The sequence below is a fragment of the Zalophus californianus genome, chromosome 13, assembly GCF_009762305.2.
Source record: "Zalophus californianus isolate mZalCal1 chromosome 13, mZalCal1.pri.v2, whole genome shotgun sequence".
NCBI classification, from domain to species: Eukaryota; Metazoa; Chordata; class Mammalia; order Carnivora; family Otariidae; genus Zalophus; species Zalophus californianus.
The window spans coordinates 53,466,387-53,491,072 of NC_045607.1; the positions used below are offsets into that span (position 1 = coordinate 53,466,387).

Sequence of the window (24,686 nt, forward strand, 5' to 3'; positions counted from 1 at the left end):
CCCTCTGCCCCTCCCCCCATGCTCTCGCTCTCTCTTGCTCTATCTCAAATAAATAAATAAATAATCTTTAAAACCAAAATACCAGCAAACCAAATTCAGCAGCATATGAAAAGGATTATATTCCACAACCAAGCGGGGTTTATCCTCAGGATGCAAGAGTAGTTCAACACACGCAAATCAATCAATGTAATACACCACACTAATAGAGGACGGAAAAAACCCACATCATTATTTCACTGAAATGCAGAAAAAATAGAGGAAATCCAATCCCCTTTCACAATAAAGGCACTGAATAAACTAGGAACAGAAGGGCACTTCTTCAACATGATGATGGACATATACAAAAAATCCACAGCTAAAATCATACTCAATGGTGAAAAACTATAAGGATGTGTACTTTTGCCACTTCTCTTCAACATAGTACTAGAAATTCTAGCCAGAATAATTAGATTTAAAAAGGAAGAAAGGAAAAGGAATGAATGAGCAACCAAATTAGAAAGAGATAAAGTTATTTCTGTTTGCAGATGACAGGCATGATCTTCTATGTATAAAATCCTAAAGAATCCACACAAAAAAACCTATTAGAGCTAATAAGTTTACCAAAGTTGCAGGTTATGAAATCAACACACAAAAACCGGTTATATTTCTATATACCAGCAGTGTACAACTCAAAAGATATTAAGAGAATAATTCCATTTAAAATATCATCAAAAGGAATAAAATACTTAGGAATAAACTTAATAGAAATGAAAAGACTTGGGGTGCCTGCCTGGCTCAGTCGGTAGAACATGTGACTCTCGATCTCAGGGTTGTGAGTTCAAGCCCCATGTTGGGTGTAGAAATTACTTTAAGAGAATAAAAAAATCTTAAAAAAAAAAGAAATCAAAGACTTTTACACTTAAAAACTACAAAATGTTACTGAACAAAATTAACTGACAACTTAAATTTAAAGACAAGGCTTGTTCATGGATTGGAAGATGTTCAAATGACAACACTACCCCAAATCATATACAGAGTCAATCCCTATCAAAATCACTATGGGATTTCTTTTTTTTTTTTACCCAGAAATAAAACCACCCTCCTAAAATCCCTAGGGAATTCCGAGTTTTGACATCAACAGTCAAAACAATCCTGAAAAGGATTAAAGTTGGAAGACTCACATTTCCCAATTTCAAAAATGACCACAAAGCTATAACAATCAAAACAGGATTTCTGAGGATAAGACAGACACGGAGACTCATGGAATAGAACGGAGAACTCAGAAATAAATCTTATATGGTCAACTGACTTCTAACGAAGGTGTCAAAACCATTCTTCAACAAATGGTGCCAGGAAAACTGGATATCCACATACAAATGAATAAAGTTATACCTTTTCCTTATATATATAAAAATTAACTCAAAATGGATCAAAGACTTGAACTAAGAGCTAAAACTATAAACTCTTAGACGAAAACATGGGGGAAAGCTTCATTCCTACAATGGATTTGCCAGTAGTTTCTTTTTTTTTTTTTATAAATTATCTTCTGTATGGGTTTTTTTTTTTTTTAAAGATTTTATTTATTTATTTGAGAGAGAGAATGAGAGAGAGAGAGAGAGAGAGAGAGCACATGAGAGGGGGGAGGGTCAGAGGGAGTCAGAGGGAGAAGCAGACTCGCCGCCGAGCAGGGAGCCCAATGCGGGACTCGATCCCGGGACTCCGGGACCATGACCCGAGCCGAAGGCAGTTCCCAACCAACTGAGCCACCCAGGCGCCCCTGCCAGTAGTTTCTTAAGTACGACACCAAAAGCACAGATAACAACAAAAAGATAAAGTGAACTTAATCACATTTTAAACTTTTGTACATCGGAGGACACTATCAAGGGGGTGAAAAGATGACCTGTAGGGCGCCTGGGTGGCTCAGTTGGTTAAACGACTGCCTTCAGCTCAGGTCATGATCCTGGAGTCCCTGGATCGAGTCCCGCATCGGGCTCCCTGCTCGGCAGGGAGTCTGCTTCTCCCTCTGACCCTCCCCCCATCTCATGTGCTTTCTCTCTCATCCTCTCTCTCAAATACAGAAATAAAAAAAAAATGACCTGTAGACGAGAGAAAACATTTTAAAATCACACATACGCTGAGTCTAGTATCCAGAATATACAAAGAACTCTTACGACTCAACAAAGGGACAACCCAATTAAAAAACTAATAAAGGACTCGAATAGACATTTCTCCAAAGATGACATTCAAACGGCCAAAAGGCACATGAAAAGATGCTCAACATCACTTACCCTCTGGGAAATGCAAATTGAAATCATGATGAGATACCATTTTACACCCACTAGGACGGCTATTCTCAAAAGACAGTAAGAAATGTTGAAGAGGATGTGGAGAAACTGGAACCTCCGCGCATTGCTAGAGGGACTGTCAAATGACCCAGCTGCTGTGGAAAACAGTCTGGTGGTTCCTCAAGAGAGTAAACCTAGATGACCGTATGACTGAGCAACTGCACTCCCAGGTATATACTGAAAAGAACTGAAAACGGACTCAGATACCTGTCTACTGGTGTTCATAGCATCATTATTTACAATAGCCAAAAAATGGAAATAAGCCAAATGGCCATCAGAAGATGAACAGATAAACAAAATATGGTATATCCATACAAGGAAATATTATTCAGTCACAGATAAAACCTCTAAGACATTATACTAAGTAAAATAAGCTGAACACAAAAGGACAAATATTGCATGATTCCACTTATATGAGGTATCTAGAACAGGCAAATTCACAGAGACAGAAAGTAGAATAAAGGTTACCAGGGGCTGAGGGAAAGGAAAATGGGGAGTTATTTACTCAGTATAGAATTTCTGTTTGAGATGATGAAAAAGTTCTGGAAATACTGATAGGTACATAATACAGTGATGTACTTAATGCTACTTCAACTGAACATTTAACAATGGTTAAAATAGTAAATTTTATGTTATGTAAATTTTACCACAATAAAAAATAAGTGGGAGAGAAAACAGATGCCTTTATGTATTACCAAGTGACCAACACAGCATCTGACACACAGTAGGTCCTCAAGAATATGTATTGAATGAACCCATCATGTCTAACACTTAATTCCTCATTATTTATCATCTTAAATTTTTCTGAGGGTTTACATAAGAGATGGTGGATTAAGAATGTGATTAAACTACAATCAGGAGCAGAACAAAAGTACCAGCAATAGGGAGATGAAAAGGCATGAATTTAGCCTAATATAGAGAGCAAAACCAAACTAAAAGCAGAAATAAAGGGGTGCTTGGGTGGCTCAGTCAGTTAAGCTTGGGTCATGATCCCAGGGTCCTGGGATTGAGCCCCGTATCGGGTTCCCTGCTCAGCAGGGAGTCTACTTCTCCCTCTCCCTCTGCTGCTCCCCCTGCTTGTGCTCTCTCTCTCAAATAAACAAATTCAAGAATAAAGGCAGAGATCTGAAAGAGGCAAATGTGCCATCACTTAAACTTTTATTAAGATTTTTATTTATTTATTTGACAGAGAGAGACACAGTGGGAGAAGGAACACAAGCAGGGGGAGTGGGGGAGGGAGAAGCAGGCTTCCCGCGGAGCAGGGAGCCCGATGGTGGGACTCTATCGGATCATGAGCTGAGCTGAAGGCAGACGTTTAACTGACTGAGCCACAATGACTGAGCCACCCGATCACTTAAGTTCTTATCACTTGAGTTCTGTGGGTCTTTTTCTCCTACCAGTTCCCAGTCCCAATGAGGTTTCTCTAAGTTTGTTTTCAGCTAAGCATATCCAATATAAAGCCACCCTACAGTCATCACTAACACCCAATGACAGAGTGTTTCACTGTTTCACAGGGGAAAAAAAAGAAAGATGAGACTCTTACCATCTCATAAGCAAATGTTTCTTGTCTGCAGACCCGATCTATTGTTATGGTTTCTTCCCGCTGTTCCAGAAGCTTCTTTCTAACCCTGTTAGAGGAACAAGAAAAGTCAAACTTCAATACCTTTACTGGGTCTTCAAAGATATCTTTAATACTTAACTTTTATTTGAACTAATTTTTTTTTTTTTTTTGAGAAAGAGAGAGGCAGGGGCAGAGGAAGAAGAAGAGAGAATCCAAAGCAGGCTCCACGCCGAGCAATCTCATGACTCTGAGATCATGACTTGAACTGACACCAAGTTGGACACTTAACTGACTGAGCCACCCAGGCATCCCTTGAACGAATTTTGAACTCATTTTAGACTCACAGCTAAAAGAAGCTGTAAAAATAGTAGAGTCCCCTTACATCTCTCACCCAGTTTTCCCTATATTAACACCTTACATGATCCTAATTATCAAAATCAGAAAATTAACATTAATACAGTATTAGTAACTCTAAGTCTTTTTTGAATTTCACAAGTTTTTAAATGTAATGCCTTTTTTTCCTGCTCTAGGATCCTCTGTAGGACACTACACTGCATTCCCTCCATTTGTCTGCAGTACGGCAGTTTTCCTCGTCTTTCATCACCTTGACACTTCTGAAGAGCTCTACGTCGTTATTTTGTAGAATGTCCTTGAATTTGCACTGCCTGCTGGTTCCTCATGACTGAAGTAATGCTGCGCATTTTTGGCATGAATACGACAAGAATGATGTCCACACGGTGTCATACCAAGAGGTTCATGATGTTGATATTAACATGTCTTGTTACTGGTGATGTTTACTTTGGTTAAGTTCCTGTCTGCCAAATTCCTACACTAGAAAGATAACTTTCTTTTCCTTTGCTAAGTATTTAGGGGAAGATACTTTGAAACCATGCAAATCTTGTTTCTCCTCACTTTCTCACCCGGGGTTTTTAGCATTCAAAAGATTTTGTGTGCAACACTTATTACTGTGGAATATGCCTAAGGGCAATTCTCTATTTCCCTCCTTCTACATTTATTCACTGGTATTATGAAGACCTATCCCTCTCCTCCCATTTATTTGATCATTTATATTAATATGAACTCGTATTTATTTCATTCTGTAGGTTAAAATCTAATACTATCATTATTCTATTGATCAAACTGTTCTACCTGTGGCTGTTAGGTGCTCCTTTGAGTTGGCTCCTGTCTTTCAACAAACCCTCAACCTTTTTTTGAGCATTTCTTTACTTTCTAGCACCGTGAGAGCTCCAGGCTCACCTTGCACTTCCTTGTCTCAGTCCTGAAATCAACTACTAAGAGCCTCAATGAGATAGCTGTTTATTTTTTTTTTAAAGATTTTATTTATTTAGGGGTGCCTGGGTGGCTCAGTCATTAAGCGTCTGCCTTCGGCTCAGGTCATGATCCCAGGGTCCTGGGATCGAGCCCTGTATCGGGCTCCCTGCTCCACGGGAAGCCTGCTTCTCCCTCTCCCACCCCCCCTGCTTGTGTTCCCTCTCTCGCTGTCTCTCTGTCAAATAAATAAAATCTTAAGAAAAAAAAAGCTTTTATTTATTTGAGGGAGAGAGAGAAAGCACGAGCAGGGGGAGAAGCAGGTTCCCCGCTGAGCAGGGAGCCTGATGTGGGACTCGATCCCAGGACCCTGGGATCATGACCTGAGCTGAAGGCAGACGCTTAACCGACTGAGCCACCCAGGCGCCCAAGACAGGTGTTTAGAGGCCATTAGCTAAGTGCTAGGCATTACTGTTACTGCAGTCAGTGTTTCTTCTAGACCTCTCGGCAGAGAAAGGCAGAAAACATACTTCTGTGTATTATTCCACGCATGTACAAATATCCGCACTTCTGTATTTTTCTGTTATATACTTAAAACCATGAGTTTATACTGATACTTCTAATCCCAAACTAAAAATCACTCATTTTAGCCTTTAACCTTTCCTTGTAACTTTCTTCTCCACAAGTGAGAAACCCCACTCCCATTATCTATTGTTTGAATCTAGAAAACACATAGTTTCAGCATTGCTAATCTATACCCTGTGGGAAACACTAACTAAAACATGAATAGTTACTCTTTGTTTTTACTCTTGTAACACTGAATCCAGATACGTTTTTGTAGGACTTAGGTTAGTTCTTTCTTCCCCATTCTCTCCAGTGTTGTTATGTTGTGACACAGGCTCATGTGTTAGTGGTGTTTTTTTTAACTTTATTTATTTTAGATTTTATTTGAGAGACAGAAAGAGCGAGAGCGAGAGAGAGAGAACACAAGCAAGGTGAGGGGCAGAGGGAGAAACAGACACCCTGCTGAGCAGGAAGCCCGATGCGGAGCTCGATCCCAGGACTCCGGGACCATGACCTGAGCGGAAGACTGACGTTTAACCAACTGAGCCACCCAGGCATCCCTCATGTGTTGGTTTTTAAACTCTATTTTGGGTTCCCACAACCACATCCTGGTTGGTTTTGATTGCTTTTGGGATGTGTAAAAGACAGATGAAACATCACTATGGTTCTAAGAATCAGAGTTATAAATATATATATATAAACACACTCAAAGAAGTGTCCTTCCCTCTCCATCCCTACTAACTTGGTTCGTACTCCCTCCTTACCTCCTATCCCGTTCCCACCCACCTTGTAGGCAACCAATCTCTACAGTTCTTGTTTATCCTTTCCATTTTTGTTCAAATAAGCAAATATCTGTGTATTTTCCTAAATTTTTCTATCATTCTGAGACCTAAACAGTAATTAGAATAGAGAAAGCTTAATGCAAAGATTAACTTTAACAGAGGATTAGAGTAATGAGAGATTAGCGCATAAGAAGAGAACTCTAGAATATAGGAATAGCAGATATAAGGAGTACCCTAACATTTGGGGGGAGAAAGCGTACCCAAGAAGTCTTCCTCTTCCCTCCCAGGACTGAGATCTGCACTTTGCTGGAAGGCCATGGCTGTGACCCACTGAACGGCAGAGAAAGTGGCTAAGGTTCTCCACCAGTGGAACTGGGGAAATCTAGGGTACAAGAAAAGCTGTACAAGAGAAGCATCACGGGGAGAGGAGAGGCAGGGAAAGCTGCTGGGTAATGGGTGCTACAGGCTGCCAGGTACTGCAGCTGCCGGACACACTGCCCACTGGACCAGGAAGCAAAACCCTTCCCTCTTGCAAAGTTTCTTCTCCATTTTTACTGACAAAGCATTTACACTGTGCCAGATGACAAAAGATAAATATTTATTTAAAGGGCCAAGGCCCATTTTTACAGAGCAGGCAAAAAAGGTCAATTTATAGATGAGAGCCAACAAACTGATAACTTGCAAACCTACTTTCCACATGAAAGGTAGCATATGCTTTTGGGCTTTGCTTTTTTCCTGTAACAGTATCTCCTAGAAATCACCCTACTGGTTCATCCTTCCTCATCCTTTAGTATAGCTGCACAACACTCAACTGTGTGGATGTCCTACAGTTTGTTCAACACTCTCCTATGCATGTATATTTAGGGCAATTCAAATATTTTGCAATTACAAACAATGCTGCAATGAATAACCCTGTAAATTTCATATTGTTGCAAGTGTATCTTTTGCATAGATTGCTGGAAGTGGGACTGATTGGATGAAAAGGTGTACCTATGTATTTTGTGTCAGACATTACCATATCACCCTAGAGAAGGCTTGTACCAATCTACATCTCCATCAGCAATGTACAGAAATGCCCATTCCTTCACGGCCTCATCAAAAGAATACATATTTTTAAATTTGTGCTAGTCTGATAAGTGAGAAAAGGGATCTCAGTGTCATTTTAATTTGCATTTCTCAAATTATGAATATACTTTCTCATGTCTATGAGTCATTTTTATATCTTTTTTGTGTGTGAACTCTTGGTTTATCTTTTTCACATTTTTCCACTGTGTTTCTGGTCTTTGTCCCTCAACTTTTAAGGTCTTCTATATGAGGGTTATCGGTTTTTTGTGGTACATATTTTTTCCAAGTTTGGCAGCTATCTTTTGTTTATGGTGTGTTTGTCATCCAAAATTTTTTATTTTTATGTAGTCAATTTTATCAAATCTTTGTTTTATTACCTCTGGATTTAAATCATAGTTAGAAAGCCTTTCACTATAACAAAGTGTGTATGTTTTATTCTCTACATTTCAATCCCTAATCCCTTTGGAATTTATTCTATATAGCATCATACTAAATTTGCACAATTATTAGAATCTAACTGGGCTTTCTCTTCTACTCCACTGGTCTGTTGTCTCTTCATGAGCTAGTAGCCACTGTTTTAATTACAAAGAATTTGTAGTATATTTTAATATCTTGTAAAATTAGTATACCTTACAATCTTCTTCAGCCCCCCCCAGGGGTTTTTCCCAGATACAGTCCATATAAACTTTATCACAACTTGTCTAACTTCCTAAAATAACCAATACATCTGGCATTTTTACTGTGATTGCTCTTAATTTATAAATTAACTTAGAATTGACATGGGGGTGCCTGGGTGACTCAGTCATTTAAGTGCCTGACTTTAGATTTCGGCTCAGGTCACGATCTCAGAATTGTGAGATCAAGTCCAGTGTCAGACTCCACACAGCAGGCAGTCTGCTTCTCTCCCTCTCCCCCTGCTCTCCCTCTCTAAAATAAATAAACAAATAAAGAGCTGATGGCATAATAATTTTTAAGATTCCTATCCAAGAAGAGAGGACATCTTTCAATATTTTCAAGTCTTTTTCCAAGTCTTCCCAGAGTGTTTTAAAATTTTCCTTACCTAGGTTTTACATATTTCTTGTTGAATTTATTCCTAAGTATTTCATCTTCTTTTTGACTATTATCAATGGGAGTTTTCCCTACCAATATATCCTCTAATTGTTTAGTTTGTATATATGAAGGCTATTTTTTTTAAATATATATCAATTCTGTATCCTGCTCTTACACTAAATTCTGGTTTTTCTTGTTTCTTTGTTTTAGCATTGATTTCTTCGGAATTTTTCAGGTATACTATCATATCATTGACAGAGCTAACTTTTCTTCTTTATCTACTCTTATCTCTCCAATATTTCAAAGTTTTTCTTTATTATAATATTTGTTATGGATATCTGTCATCAGAGATTACAACTACTGAAAGCTCAAATTTTAGCATTTTTTACCAATAAAGTGCTCACCTGAGGTATATACTTTTCTAAACATTAAACTACTGTACACTTAACAGACTATAGTATAAACATAACTTTTAGGGCTCCAGGGCGGCTCAGTAGGTTAAGGTTATGCATCTGCCTTTGGCTCAGGTCATGATCCCAGAGCCCTGGGATCGAATGAGCCCCATGTCGGATTTCCTGCTCAGCGGGGAATATGCTTCTCCCTCTCCCTCTGCCCCTCCCCACTGCTTGTGCTCTCTCTCTCTCAAATAAATAAATAAAATCTTGAAAAAAAGTAAAAATAAAAAATAAACATAACTTTTATAGGCACTGAGAAACGAAAAAATTCATCTGACTCGCTTTATTGCAATATTTGCTTTATTGCTGTGGTCTGGAACTACCCCACAAGATCTCCAAGGTATCCCTGTATTTAATGAGTTTTAAAATTTCCAGGTAAAACGGTCTGATTTTTTTAAAAAAGATTTATGTATTTATTTGAGAAAGAGAGAGAATGGGTGTTCGTAAGCAAGCCTGGGTTGGCGGGGAGGGACAGAAGGAGAGGGAAAGAATCTCAAGCAGACTCCCAGTCGTTTGTAAGACCCAACATGGAGCCTGATCTCACAACCCTGAACAGAAACCAAGAGTCGTACACTCAACTGACCAAGCCACCCAGGTGCCCCTAGAATGGCCTGGTTTTTGTTTTTTTAGTAAACTCCAGTTTTATTATGCTGTGATCACAGAGTGTTGCTCATAGTATTTTCTACTTTATGGGTGTTACTGATGTTTTCTTTGTGATCTAATATACAATCAACTTTTGTGGGTGTACCATGTATTCTCTAATATCAGGTTATAAATTTTAAGTATATAGATCTCCGTAAGACACAGCCCATTATGTTGTTTAGAACTTTTATCTATTTTTTTTTACCACTGTTATTAAAGTGTCCTACTGTTAGTGAGATCCTAGCTATGCATCTTGCATCTCCTATAGTTTTGTTTTATAAAGTTGATCACTATATTATTTGGTATGTGTGTGTATATATACATATATATGTGAATATATGTCTCTCTCTAAGTATTCTATCTCAGTTGGGGTTTGTGGCTTTTAGCATTAAAATGTGACCTTTGGGGGCATGTGGGTGGCTCAGTGAGGTAAGCATCTGACTCTTCATTTCAGCTCAGGTCATGATCTCAGGGTCCTGGGATCAAGCTCTGCAACAGGCCCCACACTCAACATGGAGTCTGCCTGATTCTCTCCCTCTCTCTCCCTGTCCCTCTTACTCATGCTGTCTAAATTAAATAAATAAAATCTTTTTTAAAAAAAATAAAAAATAGGGGCAACTGGGTGGCTCAGTCGGTTAAGCGTCTGCCTCAGGTCATGATCCCAGGTTCCTGGGGTTGAGCCCCACATCGGGCTCCCTCTCCTTCTGTCTCTGCTGCTCCCCCTGCTTGTGCTCTCTCGCTCCCTGTCAAATAAATATAATCTTAAAAAAAAAAGTGACATTTGTCACATTTAATGTTTTGGGGCTTGAAATTGAGGAGGGTCTGTTATGTGTATTTTTGTTCCAGTGGTTACCTTTGTACTTATAGATTCTTAACACCCTTCATTACCCATTTTCTTATTTAATATATTACTAAGTTTTCAAGTTTTTTGTCAGTATTTTTTTTTTTTTTTAAAGACTTCATTTACTTTATTTGAGAGAGAGAATGAGAGAGCGAGAGCACATGAGGGGGGGGAGGGTCAGAGGGAGAAGCAGACTCCTCGCTGAGCAGGGAGCCCGATGCGGGACTCGATCCTGGGACTCCAGGATCATGACCTGAGCCGAAGGCAGTCGCTTAACCAACTGAGCCACCCAGGCACCCTCAAGTTTTTTGTCAGTATTAAGATCTACTGATTGCCTACACATTATCTTCTTCCTCTTTTCTCATCCCATTTTTTCAGCTACAACATTCTAATTTGTTACAATATACATTTGTACAGTAGCTTTCCACCCTCATCCTTACTCTACTAGTCCTTGGGTGAAAATTTCCCAGTCATCACTTGGTTGGGTGAAGCTCATTCTTTAGTATATTGCTCAGAAATAGCTGGTGGGTACATAATTACCCAAGATCTTGTATATTAAAATTTTTTTCTATAGCCTCGCTATTGAAAGGCGTTTCAACTGGATATAAAATCCTTGCTTTCACTGAGCTTTCTGTGAAAAAATCCTGCTCCATTGTTGCCTTCTTTGTATGTTACTTTTGCAAGTTAATGCCATTCTAATTCTTTCACTTTTGTACATTAGGTGTTCTTTTTGCCTTGCTGCGTTGATCTTTATCTCTTGATCTTACTATCTTTATTTCTGAAATCTAACAGTTTTATTAGGATATGTCTCAAAATTACTGATTTTGGGTTAATTTTCCCAGATTCCCAGTGAGCCCTTTTAATTTGTAGATCCAGATTTTTTTTCCAATCTGGAATATTTTCTTAGATTATAGTAAGCATGAATTTTGTTCAATTGCTTTGTTTTCCTTCTCTAAGGACGCATAAATACACTTTTGTTTTCCAATCCCACCACTTTTTCTCACTTCATTTCTTTACATCACTTGCATTCTCCTAACTGTATACATGTCTTTCACTGCCTTTTTTTCTTTTTTTAAAAAAGATTTTATTTATTTATCAGAGAGGGAGAGAGCACAAGCAGGGGAGCGGCAGGCAGAGGGAGAAGCAGGCTCCCCGCCGAGCAGGGATTCCCCATGCGGGACTCGATCCCAGGACCCTGGGATCATGACCTGAGCCGAAGGCAGACGCTTAACCGACTGAGCCCCCCAGGCGTCCTTTCAGTGCCTCTTATTAAATTTTCATTTGCATCTATTCTGCTTTAGTTATCTCATAATTCACTTGAGAAATTTTTGTCTTTTTCTTCCATTTTCTGAGTTCGTCACTTTTTTCCTTCTTCCTTTTTCTCATCATTTCTGTTCTTAGTTTCAAAATTTCAGATCCAAAGTGTTTTTCTATCCTCAAATGCTTGTTTTAGTATATTGAATTTTATTTGGAATGCAGGCTTAGTTTTCTTGTTTCCTAGTTATTTACTGGGAGGAGAGCGATTTCCTCAGTTGATTTGTATAAACAGTTGTTTCCTGATTTTCTGCAATAAATTCCCTATAGATTTTATTTCTACTTACTCATTTTGTGATATTTGTGGTGGAAGAGGGTTTATAAGATTCCTAGTTTAATGGTACTCTTTTCTGTCATCCTAACAAAGCCCAGGTAAACTAGAGTGTTTTTGTTTTGGTGGTAGGGAGGGTTGAGTCCTTCACTTCTGTGGTTCTCCTTCTCTTGCAGGACTCTGAAGTTTTTTTATACCCTTTAAATGGTGCACTGAGCAGTGCTTTGTTGGCCAGCGAAGTGAGAGGAATGGGCAGACTAAACGAAATTGCTATTGTATTAAAACTAATGTTACTGGGGCGCCTGGGTGGCTCAGTCGTTGCGCGTCTGCCTTCGGCTCAGGTCATGACCCCGGGGTCCTGGGATCGAGCCCCGCATCAGGCTCCCTGCTCAGCGGGAGGCCTGCTTCTCCCTCTCCTGTTCCCCCTGGTTGTGTTCCCTCTCTCACTATATCTCTGTCAAATGGATGAATAAAAATCTTTGAAAAAAAAAAAAAACAAACAAACCAATATTGCTGGGGCACCTGGGTGGCTCAGTCGGTTAAGCGTCTGCCTTCAACTCGGGTCATGATCCCAGGGTCCTGGAATCGAGCCCCACGTCGGCTCCTTGAGCAGGGAGCCTGCTTCTCCCTCCCCACCTTCCTCCTGCTCTCTTGCTCTCTCTCAAATAAATAAAATCTTAAAAAAACAAACAAATAAACAAACTAATGTTGCTGAAGCTTTTGGGATGACAGATAAGTTTCAGTAGTACCCATGTAGTAGCAATTATTGCTCCTCTTCCTAGGAATTACAGTCTTCAAGCAATTAAAAAATTTCAGAAATGCTGAGGACAAGTATTTAGCTTGGTATGGACCAAAGACAGCAGCATGTATCAGAGGAGAATCAACCTCTTTCAAGTGCTTTTTGTTCACCTTACAGGCACGAAATGAGCCCAGCAGCTCCTTTATTAGATGTGGGGGAGGGGGGGGGAGTGCTAGAAGTGTATTCATTTTATGGCATAATAAAGGGGTCATGTATTTAGATTTTGTTTTTAGTTTTAAGTTAATGGTGGAGAGAAGAAAGGAAGGTTTAGAGAAAGCACAGATACAGATTTTAGCACTTGGCACAAGTCTAATTTACCTGCAGTACTGTTAAGATCAATGTTAGTTATGTTTAAAATGTAATAGTTTCAAAGTACATCTAAATAATCCCAGCAGAATAATGCCGTACTGACTCCTTTTACATTAAATCATATATAAACTTCCTTCCACATTTCCTATGGAAGGGACTAGAAGACAACCAAGGAGATTCAGTTGATCTAGTAATAGAAAACAGCCAGGTGAAACAATGTGTAAAGTGGCCTGAAAATTACTATTCAACATGGCTTATTAAAATCATTATAAGTGGGCACCTGGGTGGCTCAGCTGGTTAAGCGACTGCCTTCGGCTCAGGTCATGATCCTGGAGTCCCGGGATCGAGTCCCACATCGGGCTCCCTGCTCGGCAGGGAGTCTGCTTCTCCCTCTGACCCTCTTCCCTCTCGTGCTATCTCTCATTCTCTCTCTCTCAAATAAATAAAATTAAAAAAAAATCATTATAAGTGCCCAAAAAGTCATTATAAGCCAATTGGTATTTTATTAACTACAGCAAAAAAGTTTGCTTTGTTTATAATTATCAATCTCGAGGCACCTAGGTGGCGCAGTTGGTTAAGTGTCCAACTCTTGGTTTTGGCTCAGGTCTTGATCTCAGGGTCCTGGGACCGAGCCCCACGACAGGCTCCACGCGCTCAGTGGGGAGTCTGCTTAAGATTCTCTCTCCCTCTCCTCCTGCCCCTCCCCTCAAAAATAAATAAGGAAATCTTTAAAAAAAATAATAATCTTTTTTCAGTGAATTGCTAAAAACTACTTTCTCAAGTTTATGAAAGTTTCACTTAATTCTACTCACTCTACGAATATCTACTGACTTCCTATTATGTGCCAAAGTTCCAGGAACTGGGGATACAACAGTGTGTACGACAAACATAGCTCATGGAACTTTTAAGTCTAGCTAGGAAGACAGAAAATTAAACAAGTATATCATAAGCGTGATGAGTATTTCAAAAGGGAAGTACAGGGAGCTACATGAGCATAAAAGGGGCCTAAATGGGAGTCCATAGTCCTTCAGTCCTGGAAGGATGAGTGGAAGTCAGCAAGACCCAGAAGTATAAGGAGGCGTGAGAGTTCTAGGCAAAGACCTGGAGTGAGCGCACATTCCAGAAACTGAAAACTGTAGTGTGGCTGAAGCATTGCAGACATAGAACTGAAAAGATCTGTAAGATCCATTCTATAGAGGCCCCTGTGAACCACCAAGTAACTCAGGACTTGTCTAAGCGCCAGTGAAAGGTTTTAAGAGAGACACAACCAGATGTGCATTTTAGAAATATCCAACCCATCAATCAATGGTAGTTAAAGAGCACCAAGGGAAACAAAACAGTGCAATAGGCTTAAGGGCAATACAAAGATGAAGGGGTCTTGACTCTCAATGAGCCTTCAAAAACTTTAGAAATATTACAATTTGAGTTCTGGACATTGTAAGTGAATATATTTCCTAAGGGAAGAAATAGGTTGTAGTAATGAGGAAAGGAATCTTATGGCCTCAAATAATGGTGTTTTAGATGGGAGAGGGGCCTCCTGAGCCATCTGAAAGAGAAAGTGGTTGAAAATAAATCCGGAGGGGCGCCTGGGTGGCTCAGTTGGTTAAGCGACTGCCTTCGGCTCAGGTCATGATCCTGGAGTCCCGGGATCGAGTCCCGCATCGGGCTCCCTGCTCAGCAGGGAGTCTGCTTCTCCCTCTGACCCTCTTCCCTCTCGTGCTCTCTCTCATTCTCTCTCTCTCAAATAAATAAATAAAATCTTTAAAAAAAAAAAATGAGCATGCTCAGGTGGTAGCAGAGATGAATAAATCAGAAGAGGAAAAAACCGGACCTAGGAGAGATGGGAGGTGTTCATGGTGCTCCAAGTATCACTAATGTAAACATAAGCAGTGGGGATAAGGAAAACAAATTTGGCAGCTATTATAAAAGAAACCAAGGTGGATATAAAAAAAAAAATTTTTTTTAATAAAAATAAATAAATAAATAAGCAACCAAGGTGGAATTGAAATGCCTAAATTTTCAAAGGGAACAATACAAAGGGTAGGATCAAGGATTTAAAAAGATGAGGTGGTGTGAAGTAAGTGGGCTATAAACTAGAAATTATAAATGTCACCATTACACATCTTCTCTACACTACTATCATAGCATAGTGTTTCTCAAAGTGTGACTGGCAGACCAACACTGATCTGAGAGCTATTTGTTATTCAATCAGTACAGACAATGAGAGTAAACATTTAGAAACAGTCACAGCAATATGAAGTAGTAGTATGAATATGAATAGTAATTTTACTATTGAATTTAATAATAAAATGTAATTGGAGGTAATAAAGTTGCACAACACAAAATTAATGTACAGAAATTGATTGCATCTCTATACACTAATAACAAAGTAGCATAAAGAAAAATTTTTTTAAAAAGCAATTCCATTTACAATTGCACCAGAAGAATAAAATACTAAGGAATAAACTCAACCAAGGAGGTGAAAGACCCGTACTCTGAAAACTATAAACACTGTTAAAGAAACTGAAGACAACACAAATGGACAGATACCGCATGCTCATGGATTGGAAGAATATTGGTAAAATATCCATACTACCCAAAACAACTTACAGATTCAAGGAAATCCCTATCAAAATACTAACAGCATTTTTCACAGAACTAGAATAATATAAAAATTTGTATGAAACCACAAAAGACCCGGAAGAGTCACAGCCATCTTGAGAAAGAACAAAGATGGATGTATCACAATCCCAGATTTCAAGATATACTACAAAGCTGTAGTAATCAAAGAATATCATACTGGCACAAAACCAGACACATAGACCAAGCCCAGAAATAAACCCACACTTACACAATTACTCTATGAAGGAGGCAAGAATATACAATGGGGAAAAGCCAGTCTCTTCAACAAATGGTGTTGGGAAAACTGGACAGCTACATTCAAAGAAATGAAACTGAACCACTATTTCACACAACACACACAAAATAGACTCAATAATGGATTAAACACCTAAACGTGAGACCTGAAACATAAAATGCCTAGAAGGAAACATAGGCAATAATCTCTTAGACATCAGTCTTAAGTGATATTTTTCAAGACATCTCCTCAGGCAAGGGATGGGACGCCTGGGTGGCTCAGTTGGTTAAGCATCTGCCTTCAGCTCAGGGCATGATCCCAGGGTCCTAGGATCGAGTCCCACATTGGGCTCCCGGCTCAGTGGGGAGCCTGCTTCTCCCTCTGCCTGCCGCTCTCCCTGCCTGTGCACGTTCTCTCTCTGACAAATAAATAAAATAACATCTTTTTTAAAAAACCACACACAAAATAAACTATTGGGACTATACCAGAGGGCCTGAATAGACATTTCTCCAAAGAAGACATACAGACGGCCAGACATGAAAAGATCAACATCACTAATCATCAGGGAAATGCCAATCAAAACCACCAAGAAATATCTCAAATTAGTCAGAATGGCTAGAATCAAAAAGACAAGAAATAACAAGTGTTGGCGAAGATATAAAGAAAAAGGAATCCTTGAGCACGCTTGGTAGGAATTAAATTGGTGCAGCCACTGTAGAAAACAGTATGAAGGTTCTTGAGAAATATAAAACTATAAATACTGTATGATCCAGTAATTCCACGACTAGGAAAACAAAAAACCCAAAGAAAACAAAAACACTAATTCCAAAAGATAAATGCATCCCTAGGTTTACTAGGGCATTATTTACAGTAGCCAAGATACGGAAGCAACTCAGGTGTCCATGGATAGACGAATGGATAAAGATGTGGTGTGGGTAATGGAGTATTACTCAGCCATAAAAAAGAATGAGATCTTGCCCACTGCAGTAACATGAATGGACCTAGAAGGTATTATGCTAAGGGAAATAATCAGACAGAGGAAGACAAATACTGTATAATTTCACTGATATGTGGAATTTAAAAAAGGAAAACAAACAAGCATACCAAAAAGCAAAGAACAGCCCCATAAATACAGAGAACAAACTGATGGCTGCCAGGAAAGGTGGGGAGAGAGGCAAAATGGGTAAAGGAGAGTGACAGGTATAGGTTTCCAGTTGTGGAATAAGTCAGTCCTGGGGATAATGGGACAACATAGGGAATACAGTCAATGGTAACGTGACTGGTATTATCAATAGCCTTGTGTGGTGACAGATGGTAGCTACACTTGCGGTAAGCACTGAACATATAGAGCTGTCAGATCACTATGCCATACACCTGAAACTAATGAAGCATTTTATGTCAACTATACTTCAATAGAAACAAATTCAAGGGGCACCTGGGTGGTTCAGTCAGTTGAGCAGCCAACTCTTGATTTCAGTTCAGGTCAGAACCTCAGGGTCGTGAGATCGAGCTCCAGCTCTCCGTCCTGAGTGTGGAGACTGCTTAGGATTCTCTCTCTCCCTCTCCCTTTGCACCCCACCCACCCCTGCACGAATGCTCTCCAAAAAAAAAAAAAAAAAAAAATCAAGACACTGGTATACTTCAAAAAATGAAAAAATAAAAAGCATCCTGGAAATCTGGAAGTTTGGGGGGGAAGTTATCTTTAATAAAGTCTTTTTAATCTTCAAAAAAAAAACCAATAATAACCTCTGTTCTAAAATAAAGGACTTTTATTATTGCATTTGTCTTTTAATCCTATTTTCCTAGTAATTCATTGGTATCCTATTTCACAAAAATATGACTGACTGTCAAAAATTAAAAGTTGAAAACAAAAGAAAACAGTTTGAAAGACACTATCAGTATTCAGCTTGCACTGGAATCTAAGCAGATTAATTGTACCTTTGTAAACACACTTATTTAAAAATAAACACAAGGGGCGCCTGGGTGGCTCAGTCCTCAAGCGTCTGCCTTCGGCTCAGGTCAGGATCCCAGGGTCCTGGGATCGAGCCCCGTATCGGGCTCCCTGCTCACTGGGAAGCCTGCTTCTCCCTCTCCCACTCCCCCTTGCTTGTGTTCCCTCTCTCGCTGTCTCTCTGTCAGATAAATAAATAAAATCTTTAAAAAATTAAAAAATAAAAATAAACAAAAAAATAAATCTGAATACAGACCGGACATTAGGGGTATGTTTTTTAAAGATTTTGTTTATTTATTTGTCAGAGAGAGAGGAGAGAAAGAACACGGCAGGCAGAGGGAGAAGCGGACTCCCTGCTGAGCAGGAAGCCGGATGTGGGACTTGATCCCAGGACCCTGGAATCATGACCTGAGCCGAAGGCAGACGCTTAACGACTAAGCCACCCAGGCGCCCCAGAGGTTATGCATTTACTGCTAATTTTCCTAGGTGCAATCATACTCCTCTGATTACGAAGGAGAATGATCCTTAGGGGAGCTATATGCTGATGTATTCAGGTCTAAATTACGATGTCTGAAACTTACTGAATGGTTCAGCAACAGAAAAAGACTTGCAGCAGGTATCTCAAACACACAGAGCTAAAGCAAATTCAGCCGAATGTTAATGGTTGTATTTAGGGGGTGGGGTGTTAACAATAAGTATTTTCCCAATATAATGTTGGAAAAACATTTAAATAAGTACCACATAATAAAAGTAAAGTCTTCCATACCCCAAAGTCACTAGGTCGGTATTCTCTGGGACGACATCTGGATCCTCACCCTCCTCAAGGCACTTCAGTTTATCAAGGCTAAAACATAAACACAAAGGAAAAGCAATCACCCATCTTGATCACAGCAAGTCAGGGTTGTGTCCTAAATACATCATTAAGCAATTAAGTCAGAGAAAATCCAGCAGGCGGGATTCACAGGAGGCCCGAATTCAAGACAATGACATCAGTGCGGTTTTCCTACAGAGAAAAGGATACATGGCCGATTGATGTATGGTGGCCCATATTGTTAAACGGAGAAAGGAATCGTTAAAAGTTTTTTTTAAAAATATTTTCACCCCATAAAAGGCACTTTGGGGGAAATTTTCGGTAACAGCATACTTGGAGGTCCTCCGAAAAGAACCACAATTAATCAACACTCCTCTCCTTAAATCTCCTTCCAGCCTCATCATTACTAAGGCTCCTCCATTGTCAAAGTGTCTTGTCAATGGCAGCTACACATGACTGCTTTTCAACATTAACAAGCACTTAAAAAAATTAACCAATATAAAAATTAATCTTTCATGCAGCTTTCTCGTCCCCTTCACTCCAACTCGCCGAAATTATGCATTCCGATCACGGGACTTCTCCCGGGATTCCAGGAAAGCTCGAGCAGGTTGAAAGCTTTGGAAGACCGGTCCTCCTACCCCTGGAAGTAAACCACAGGCACTCCCAAGGATGAATCCCAGGGGAGCGCAGGAGCAAGGCTGCACCCAGGTTAGCTCGAAACAGCAAGAGCCCCTCGGCCCCGCACTCACCCGCACACCGTCCGCAGCTCCGCTGCTGCCTCCAAGCTGCAGCCCAGATCCCGGGCCACCGCAGCATCCTCCTGGCCCCAGTCGGCGACCCCTTGGCTCCCAGGCAACGCGGATGCCTGTGGCTCCTTCAGCGACAAGTCCCCTTCCCGGCGCAACCGGCCACGCCACAGCTCCCCGAAAGCGCCCACATGGAAAGCGCGCGTGTTTAGCTCGGGAAGCTCGTACTCTGGAAAGTTGCAGTTCCCACTGCTGGAGACCGGGTCCTGCGCGCCGTCCATCTCGCGGCACGTTGGGCCGCCCCGGCTGCCTTCAGCCATGTTCGCCCCACTCCTTTCCCTGCAAAAGCCGGGCGATCAAGACCTCGCGGGGCATGATGGGACTTGTAGTTGCACTGGGCTCGCTCCGAAAAGCAGTGGGGTAGAGTGGGAGAGCTTCAGACACTGCATTTCCCAGCAGGCCCCGGGTCCGGCACGCCACCGGGAGCGGCACCGCGAGCTTCCGCGCGCCGGCCTGAGCGCATTGTTCTCCGCTCGCGGCGAGGCGGCGAGTGGTTGGTTGGGCTCTCAGTCCCGGGTAACCTAACCTGTGTTTTTGCGTTCCGGTTCCCCCACGATTACGTGGCATCGCTCTCTGCTCGGTAGGGCGGCCTCTGGACACCTTTCGAGCCCGTTCATTGCCGTTGCTCGGCCCGGGATGCGGGACCTTTCCTTGGCACCGGGGTTCTTGCGCTGCGCCGATGCCTCAGTGTCCCAGAGCTTGAGAGACATGGGCAGCGAGGGCTGAGACCACGGATAGGAAAGTATCTCCCCAACAGCCCCCATGTTCTTGTGTATATACATATGCATTGCTGTACACATTCACAGTAGTGTTTATTGAGCGTCAGCTGTGTATCAGATACTGTACATTATTAACCCTAGTGTATATTTTAAAAATCATAACCTTCCCAGGCAGGGATCATCATGCCCATGGTACTATCGAGGAAGGAGTTAACTCTTAAGGAAATAGAAGCAGGATTGGAACTGTCTGTCTAGCTTCAGATGGAGCTTTCCCCAAGGCTCAGAGACCCCAAAGGAGGGAGCAGGACATATAGAAGGAACACTGGTTGGCTATTTATTGGTATATTATTCACACATCATATACTTAACCCATATAAAGCGCTCATTCAATGGTTTTTAGTATATTTACAGAGTTGTGCAACATCACCATAATCGATTTGAGAATATCTTAACCACTCCAAAAAGAAACTCTATTTAAGTTATCGCCTGAATCCACTCAACTCCTCCAGCCCTACCCAACCACCAATCTTTGTCTCTATAGATTTACAGATTCTGGGCATTTAGTATAAATGGCATGTTTATGTGGTCTTTTGTGATTAGCTTCTTTCACTTAGCATAATGTCTTCAGGGTTTATCCGTATTTTGCCTGTATCTACGTCATTTCTTTTTATGGCTGAATAATACTGCACTGTGTGGTATACCACATTTTGTTCACCCATTCATCAAAAAGTTGTCTAATTTTTGGCTACTATAAGTAATGCTACTATGAATGTTCATGTATAAGTTTTTTGTGCAGACATATTTTCATCTCTTTCATATATATACATATATATATGTTAACTATGTTAAGCCATGTGAAGAATTGCCTGTTTTACACAGTGGCTGCCCCATTTTACACTCCCACCAAAAATCGTATGAGGATTCATTCAGATTTCTCCACATCTTTGTTATTATCTGATTATAGCCATCTTAGTGGGTGTGAAGTAGTATCTTGTGGTTTTGATTTGCATATCATACCTAATGATATTGAGCATCTTGACTTATTGACCATTTGTATATCTTTGGAGAAATGTCTATCCAAGTCCTTTGCCAATTTTTTTTAAGATTTTATTTATTTGATAGAGAGCATACAAGTAGGGGGAGTAGCAGAGGGAGAGGGAGAAGCAGGCTCTCCGCTGAGCCGGGAGCCTGATGTGGGCTTGATCCCAGGAGCTGAAGGCAGACTCTCCACCGACTGAGCCACCCAGGCACCCCACCTTTGACAATTTTTAGGTTATGTGTCTTTTTATAAGAGTTCTGGTATTTATCAATATATTGTTGAGGGAAACATCTGCTATTTTTGTCTGCCAAGATTCCTGTTTCTTAGAAACGACCCCTACTCCTTTTGGTCCTCCTGGGGCTGCCAATCAAAGAATCCCTCCCACAGGGATTGGTTCAAGGATGAGTAAGTGGATTCAATTAGAACCAAGCCGAATCCTCCTCTGGGGATTTATAAACTAAGAAACTCTTCTATTCTGAGGACCTAAGGATGTGCCCCCAAATAGCCTGTATCAGCCAAAGGAAGAGTTAAAAGAAGGAAGGCCAAGAGTTTAAAGAAGCAAAGTCAGAAAGTGGAGAGGAGAGAAGTCATGTGAATTAGAATATTGTGGCTAAGGCCATCTAACCACACCCCCCCCCACTTGCCATCATGTAAGCCAGTGATTGTTTTTGTTTTAAGCTAGTTTGAGTTGGATTCTCTTTTTTTTTTTTTTTTTTTTAGTTTGAGAGAGAGTGAGCATGAGTGTGGAGGGGGGTGGGGGACAAGGGGGTACGGGGCGCATGGGGCGGCAGGTGCGGGGGAAGCAAACTCCCCTCTGAGCGGGCAGCCAACTTGATCCCAGCACCCTGAGATCATAGCCTGGCTTAACCAACTGAGCCACCCAGTTGCCCCATGAGTTGGAGTCTTGCAACCCAATGACTTGGTCCAAACCTCTCAACAGGGGGCGCTCTCTCTCCGGAGAATGAGGTCATACTTCAGGTGAAAGAATTCTAACCTACATTTGGGGATTTAGCAACATGGGCTTCAGGAGTGGAGACCACAGTGGTTCCTGAGCAGCAGTGGGTAGGGGCAGGACCAGAATACGCATGTCAGAGAAAGGTGGTTCTTGAAACTGTAAGGTGTGGTACTGGGAATAGCAGCTTGAGGGGTGTGGATTCCAAAGATTAGTGGGGAAAGGGTTAGTGGTGAGCACCAGCAGCAATCACAATATAGCACTCAGTTGAGTCTTATTATCAGCAAGCAGCCTCTCGTTGGAATAAGGCTGATGGGGTCCATAGTAGCCACTGCAGAACAAAAAGTATTTTGAGCTGAAGGCATTTGAGAATAGGCATTTTTCCCCCTGAACTCCACTGTCTGCCTAAATGCAGAGGCTCCCCCAAAGAACTCAATTGTCATAAAAATTGTGTCTCTAAAAAAATACGCCTTTGCAACCCATTACCTCAATTGAGCATAAATCTCTCGATGAATTACCAAAGCTACACTGCTTGTGATCTTATACTAAGCCAATTGATTTTTCAGTTGTTTACATTTACATTTGAGCCACAATTGGCAGGGGAGAATACCTCAATTCTAAATTTAAATGACAATCACAAAGTGCTTGATCTTTCTTTCCTTCAGGCTCTGTGGGGCAGGGATTCCCACCAGATTCAAAGAAAGGCCACAGCCAAGCATGTGGCATTTCTAGTGAGAAGGGGTAGAGGCAGAAGCTTAGTCCTCACCCTTAACACTTTAGACATTGCGAGGCTTTAGGAAAATCACTAGCCAGCTCTTTTACACAAAAGGGCTGGGGACTCCTCTTTGAAAATACAAAGAAGAGGGGTGCCTGGGTGGCTCAGTAGGTTAAGCATCTGCTTTCAGCTCAGGTCATGATTTCGGAGTCCCGGGATCGGGATCAAGCCCCACATTGGACTCCCAGCTTGGCAGGGAGTCTGCTTTTCCCCCTGCCCTTCACCCCACTTGTGCTCTCTGGCTCTCGTTCTTGCTCTCTCTCTCTCAAATAAATGAAATCTTAAAAAAAGAAAGAAAGAAAGATAATACAAAGAAGAGAAAATCTTTTGCTTGGTACTTACTGTTCCTGGATTCTCTGCTTCCACTGATTGTGTGTTCAGGTGGAAAATGGCTTTCCTGAAGCCAGGGGACCACGTGGGGGTTTCTCTCCGCCAAAGAAAGTAGTAGTGGAAGGACAGAGAGGGAATGATGTGACTGGGAAAGATAGCTGGAGGGCTCTTAGTCATAAAGGCAGTTGGTAGAATAATAACCATTTAGTGAGGAATAAGATCACCATTCAGAGGCCTGACATTAATTACAAGGAGTGTTAACAACTGAGGCGGAAAACATGAATCTAGCATCCCCTTTCATTGAAGCAACAATGCTTTTCAAGGTTGAATGACTGTTAATATGTATTTGCATAATGATTTTCTTTTTATTCTCTAAATTGCCCCCAACTAATTGCTTTAGAATACCTGTACTATTTCTTGTGAGTGAACAAAGAGAGTAAGAAAGTCCATTGGTAAAAAAATATAGTCAGAAAATGTTCTGTGATGTGAGGAAGAGATTTGGGAGAAATGGCCATTTTTAAAAAAATATTTTTAAAGGTTCCATTTATTCACCTGACACACACAAAGTCCAAGCAGGGGGAGTGGGAGAGGGAGAAGCAGGCTCCCCACTGAGCAAGGAGCCCAACGCGGGGCTCCATCCCAGGACCCCGGGATCATGACCCAAGCCGAAGGCAGATGGCCCAGAAGTGGCCATTTTTGTTGGAGGGAACTTGGGCATTATCTGATTCCCGTGACTTGAGACTGGCATCATCCTAAGATTCTGCAACCATATTCTTCTATCTGCTTAAGTTACCTTAGTTCCTCTATAAGACACATTCACTCATGTAAGGGGAGTAGATCCTGGAAATGGTATAAAATGATTGAAGGCTAGATGTGTGGGATCAGATCATGGAAATACTCTCTGACACAAGATTCTGCCCTCATCTTGGATGAAAACATTTTTTCCCTCTCTTCCCCCTTCCATACTCCACAATAAAGGCTCCTGCCCATATTTCCCCCCTGCTCGCTCTGGCTCCCAGTCTGCACTGGTGCTTGCTTGTGCGGCCCCTGTGGGGTGGCTTGCCCCACCTCTTAGGAACTGTGTGCAACATTGTCTTCCATTCCCACTTGTCTCCTGCTCTGTTAGCCTTCACCATACATGAATAACAATAAAACCTACATTTTACGAACTATAGAAATGATCCCTGAAAGTATAGTCAA

The 24,686-nt window shown here is 41.1% G+C and overlaps 1 protein-coding gene across 4 annotated transcripts in view; it reads right to left on the reverse strand.

Annotated features, from left to right (window-relative positions):
- Nucleotides 1-19,949, reverse strand: part of SNAPC3 (small nuclear RNA activating complex polypeptide 3) — a 44,488-nt gene extending 24,539 nt beyond the window's left edge. For all 4 annotated transcript variants that reach the window (XR_003523582.2, XR_003523580.2, XR_003523581.2 and 1 more), the window contains exons 1-3: nt 19,615-19,949; nt 18,821-18,898; nt 3,868-3,952 (exon numbers count right to left, since the gene is read on the reverse strand). Coding sequence is in view for 1 of the 4 variants with exons in the window: in XM_027614528.2 (XP_027470329.2) it covers nt 3,868-3,952; nt 18,821-18,898; nt 19,615-19,931 (480 nt within the window). In the remaining 3 variants the exon portion in view is untranslated. The remainder of the gene's footprint in view (nt 1-3,867; nt 3,953-18,820; nt 18,899-19,614) is intronic.
- Nucleotides 19,950-24,686: the final 4,737 nt, after the last annotated feature.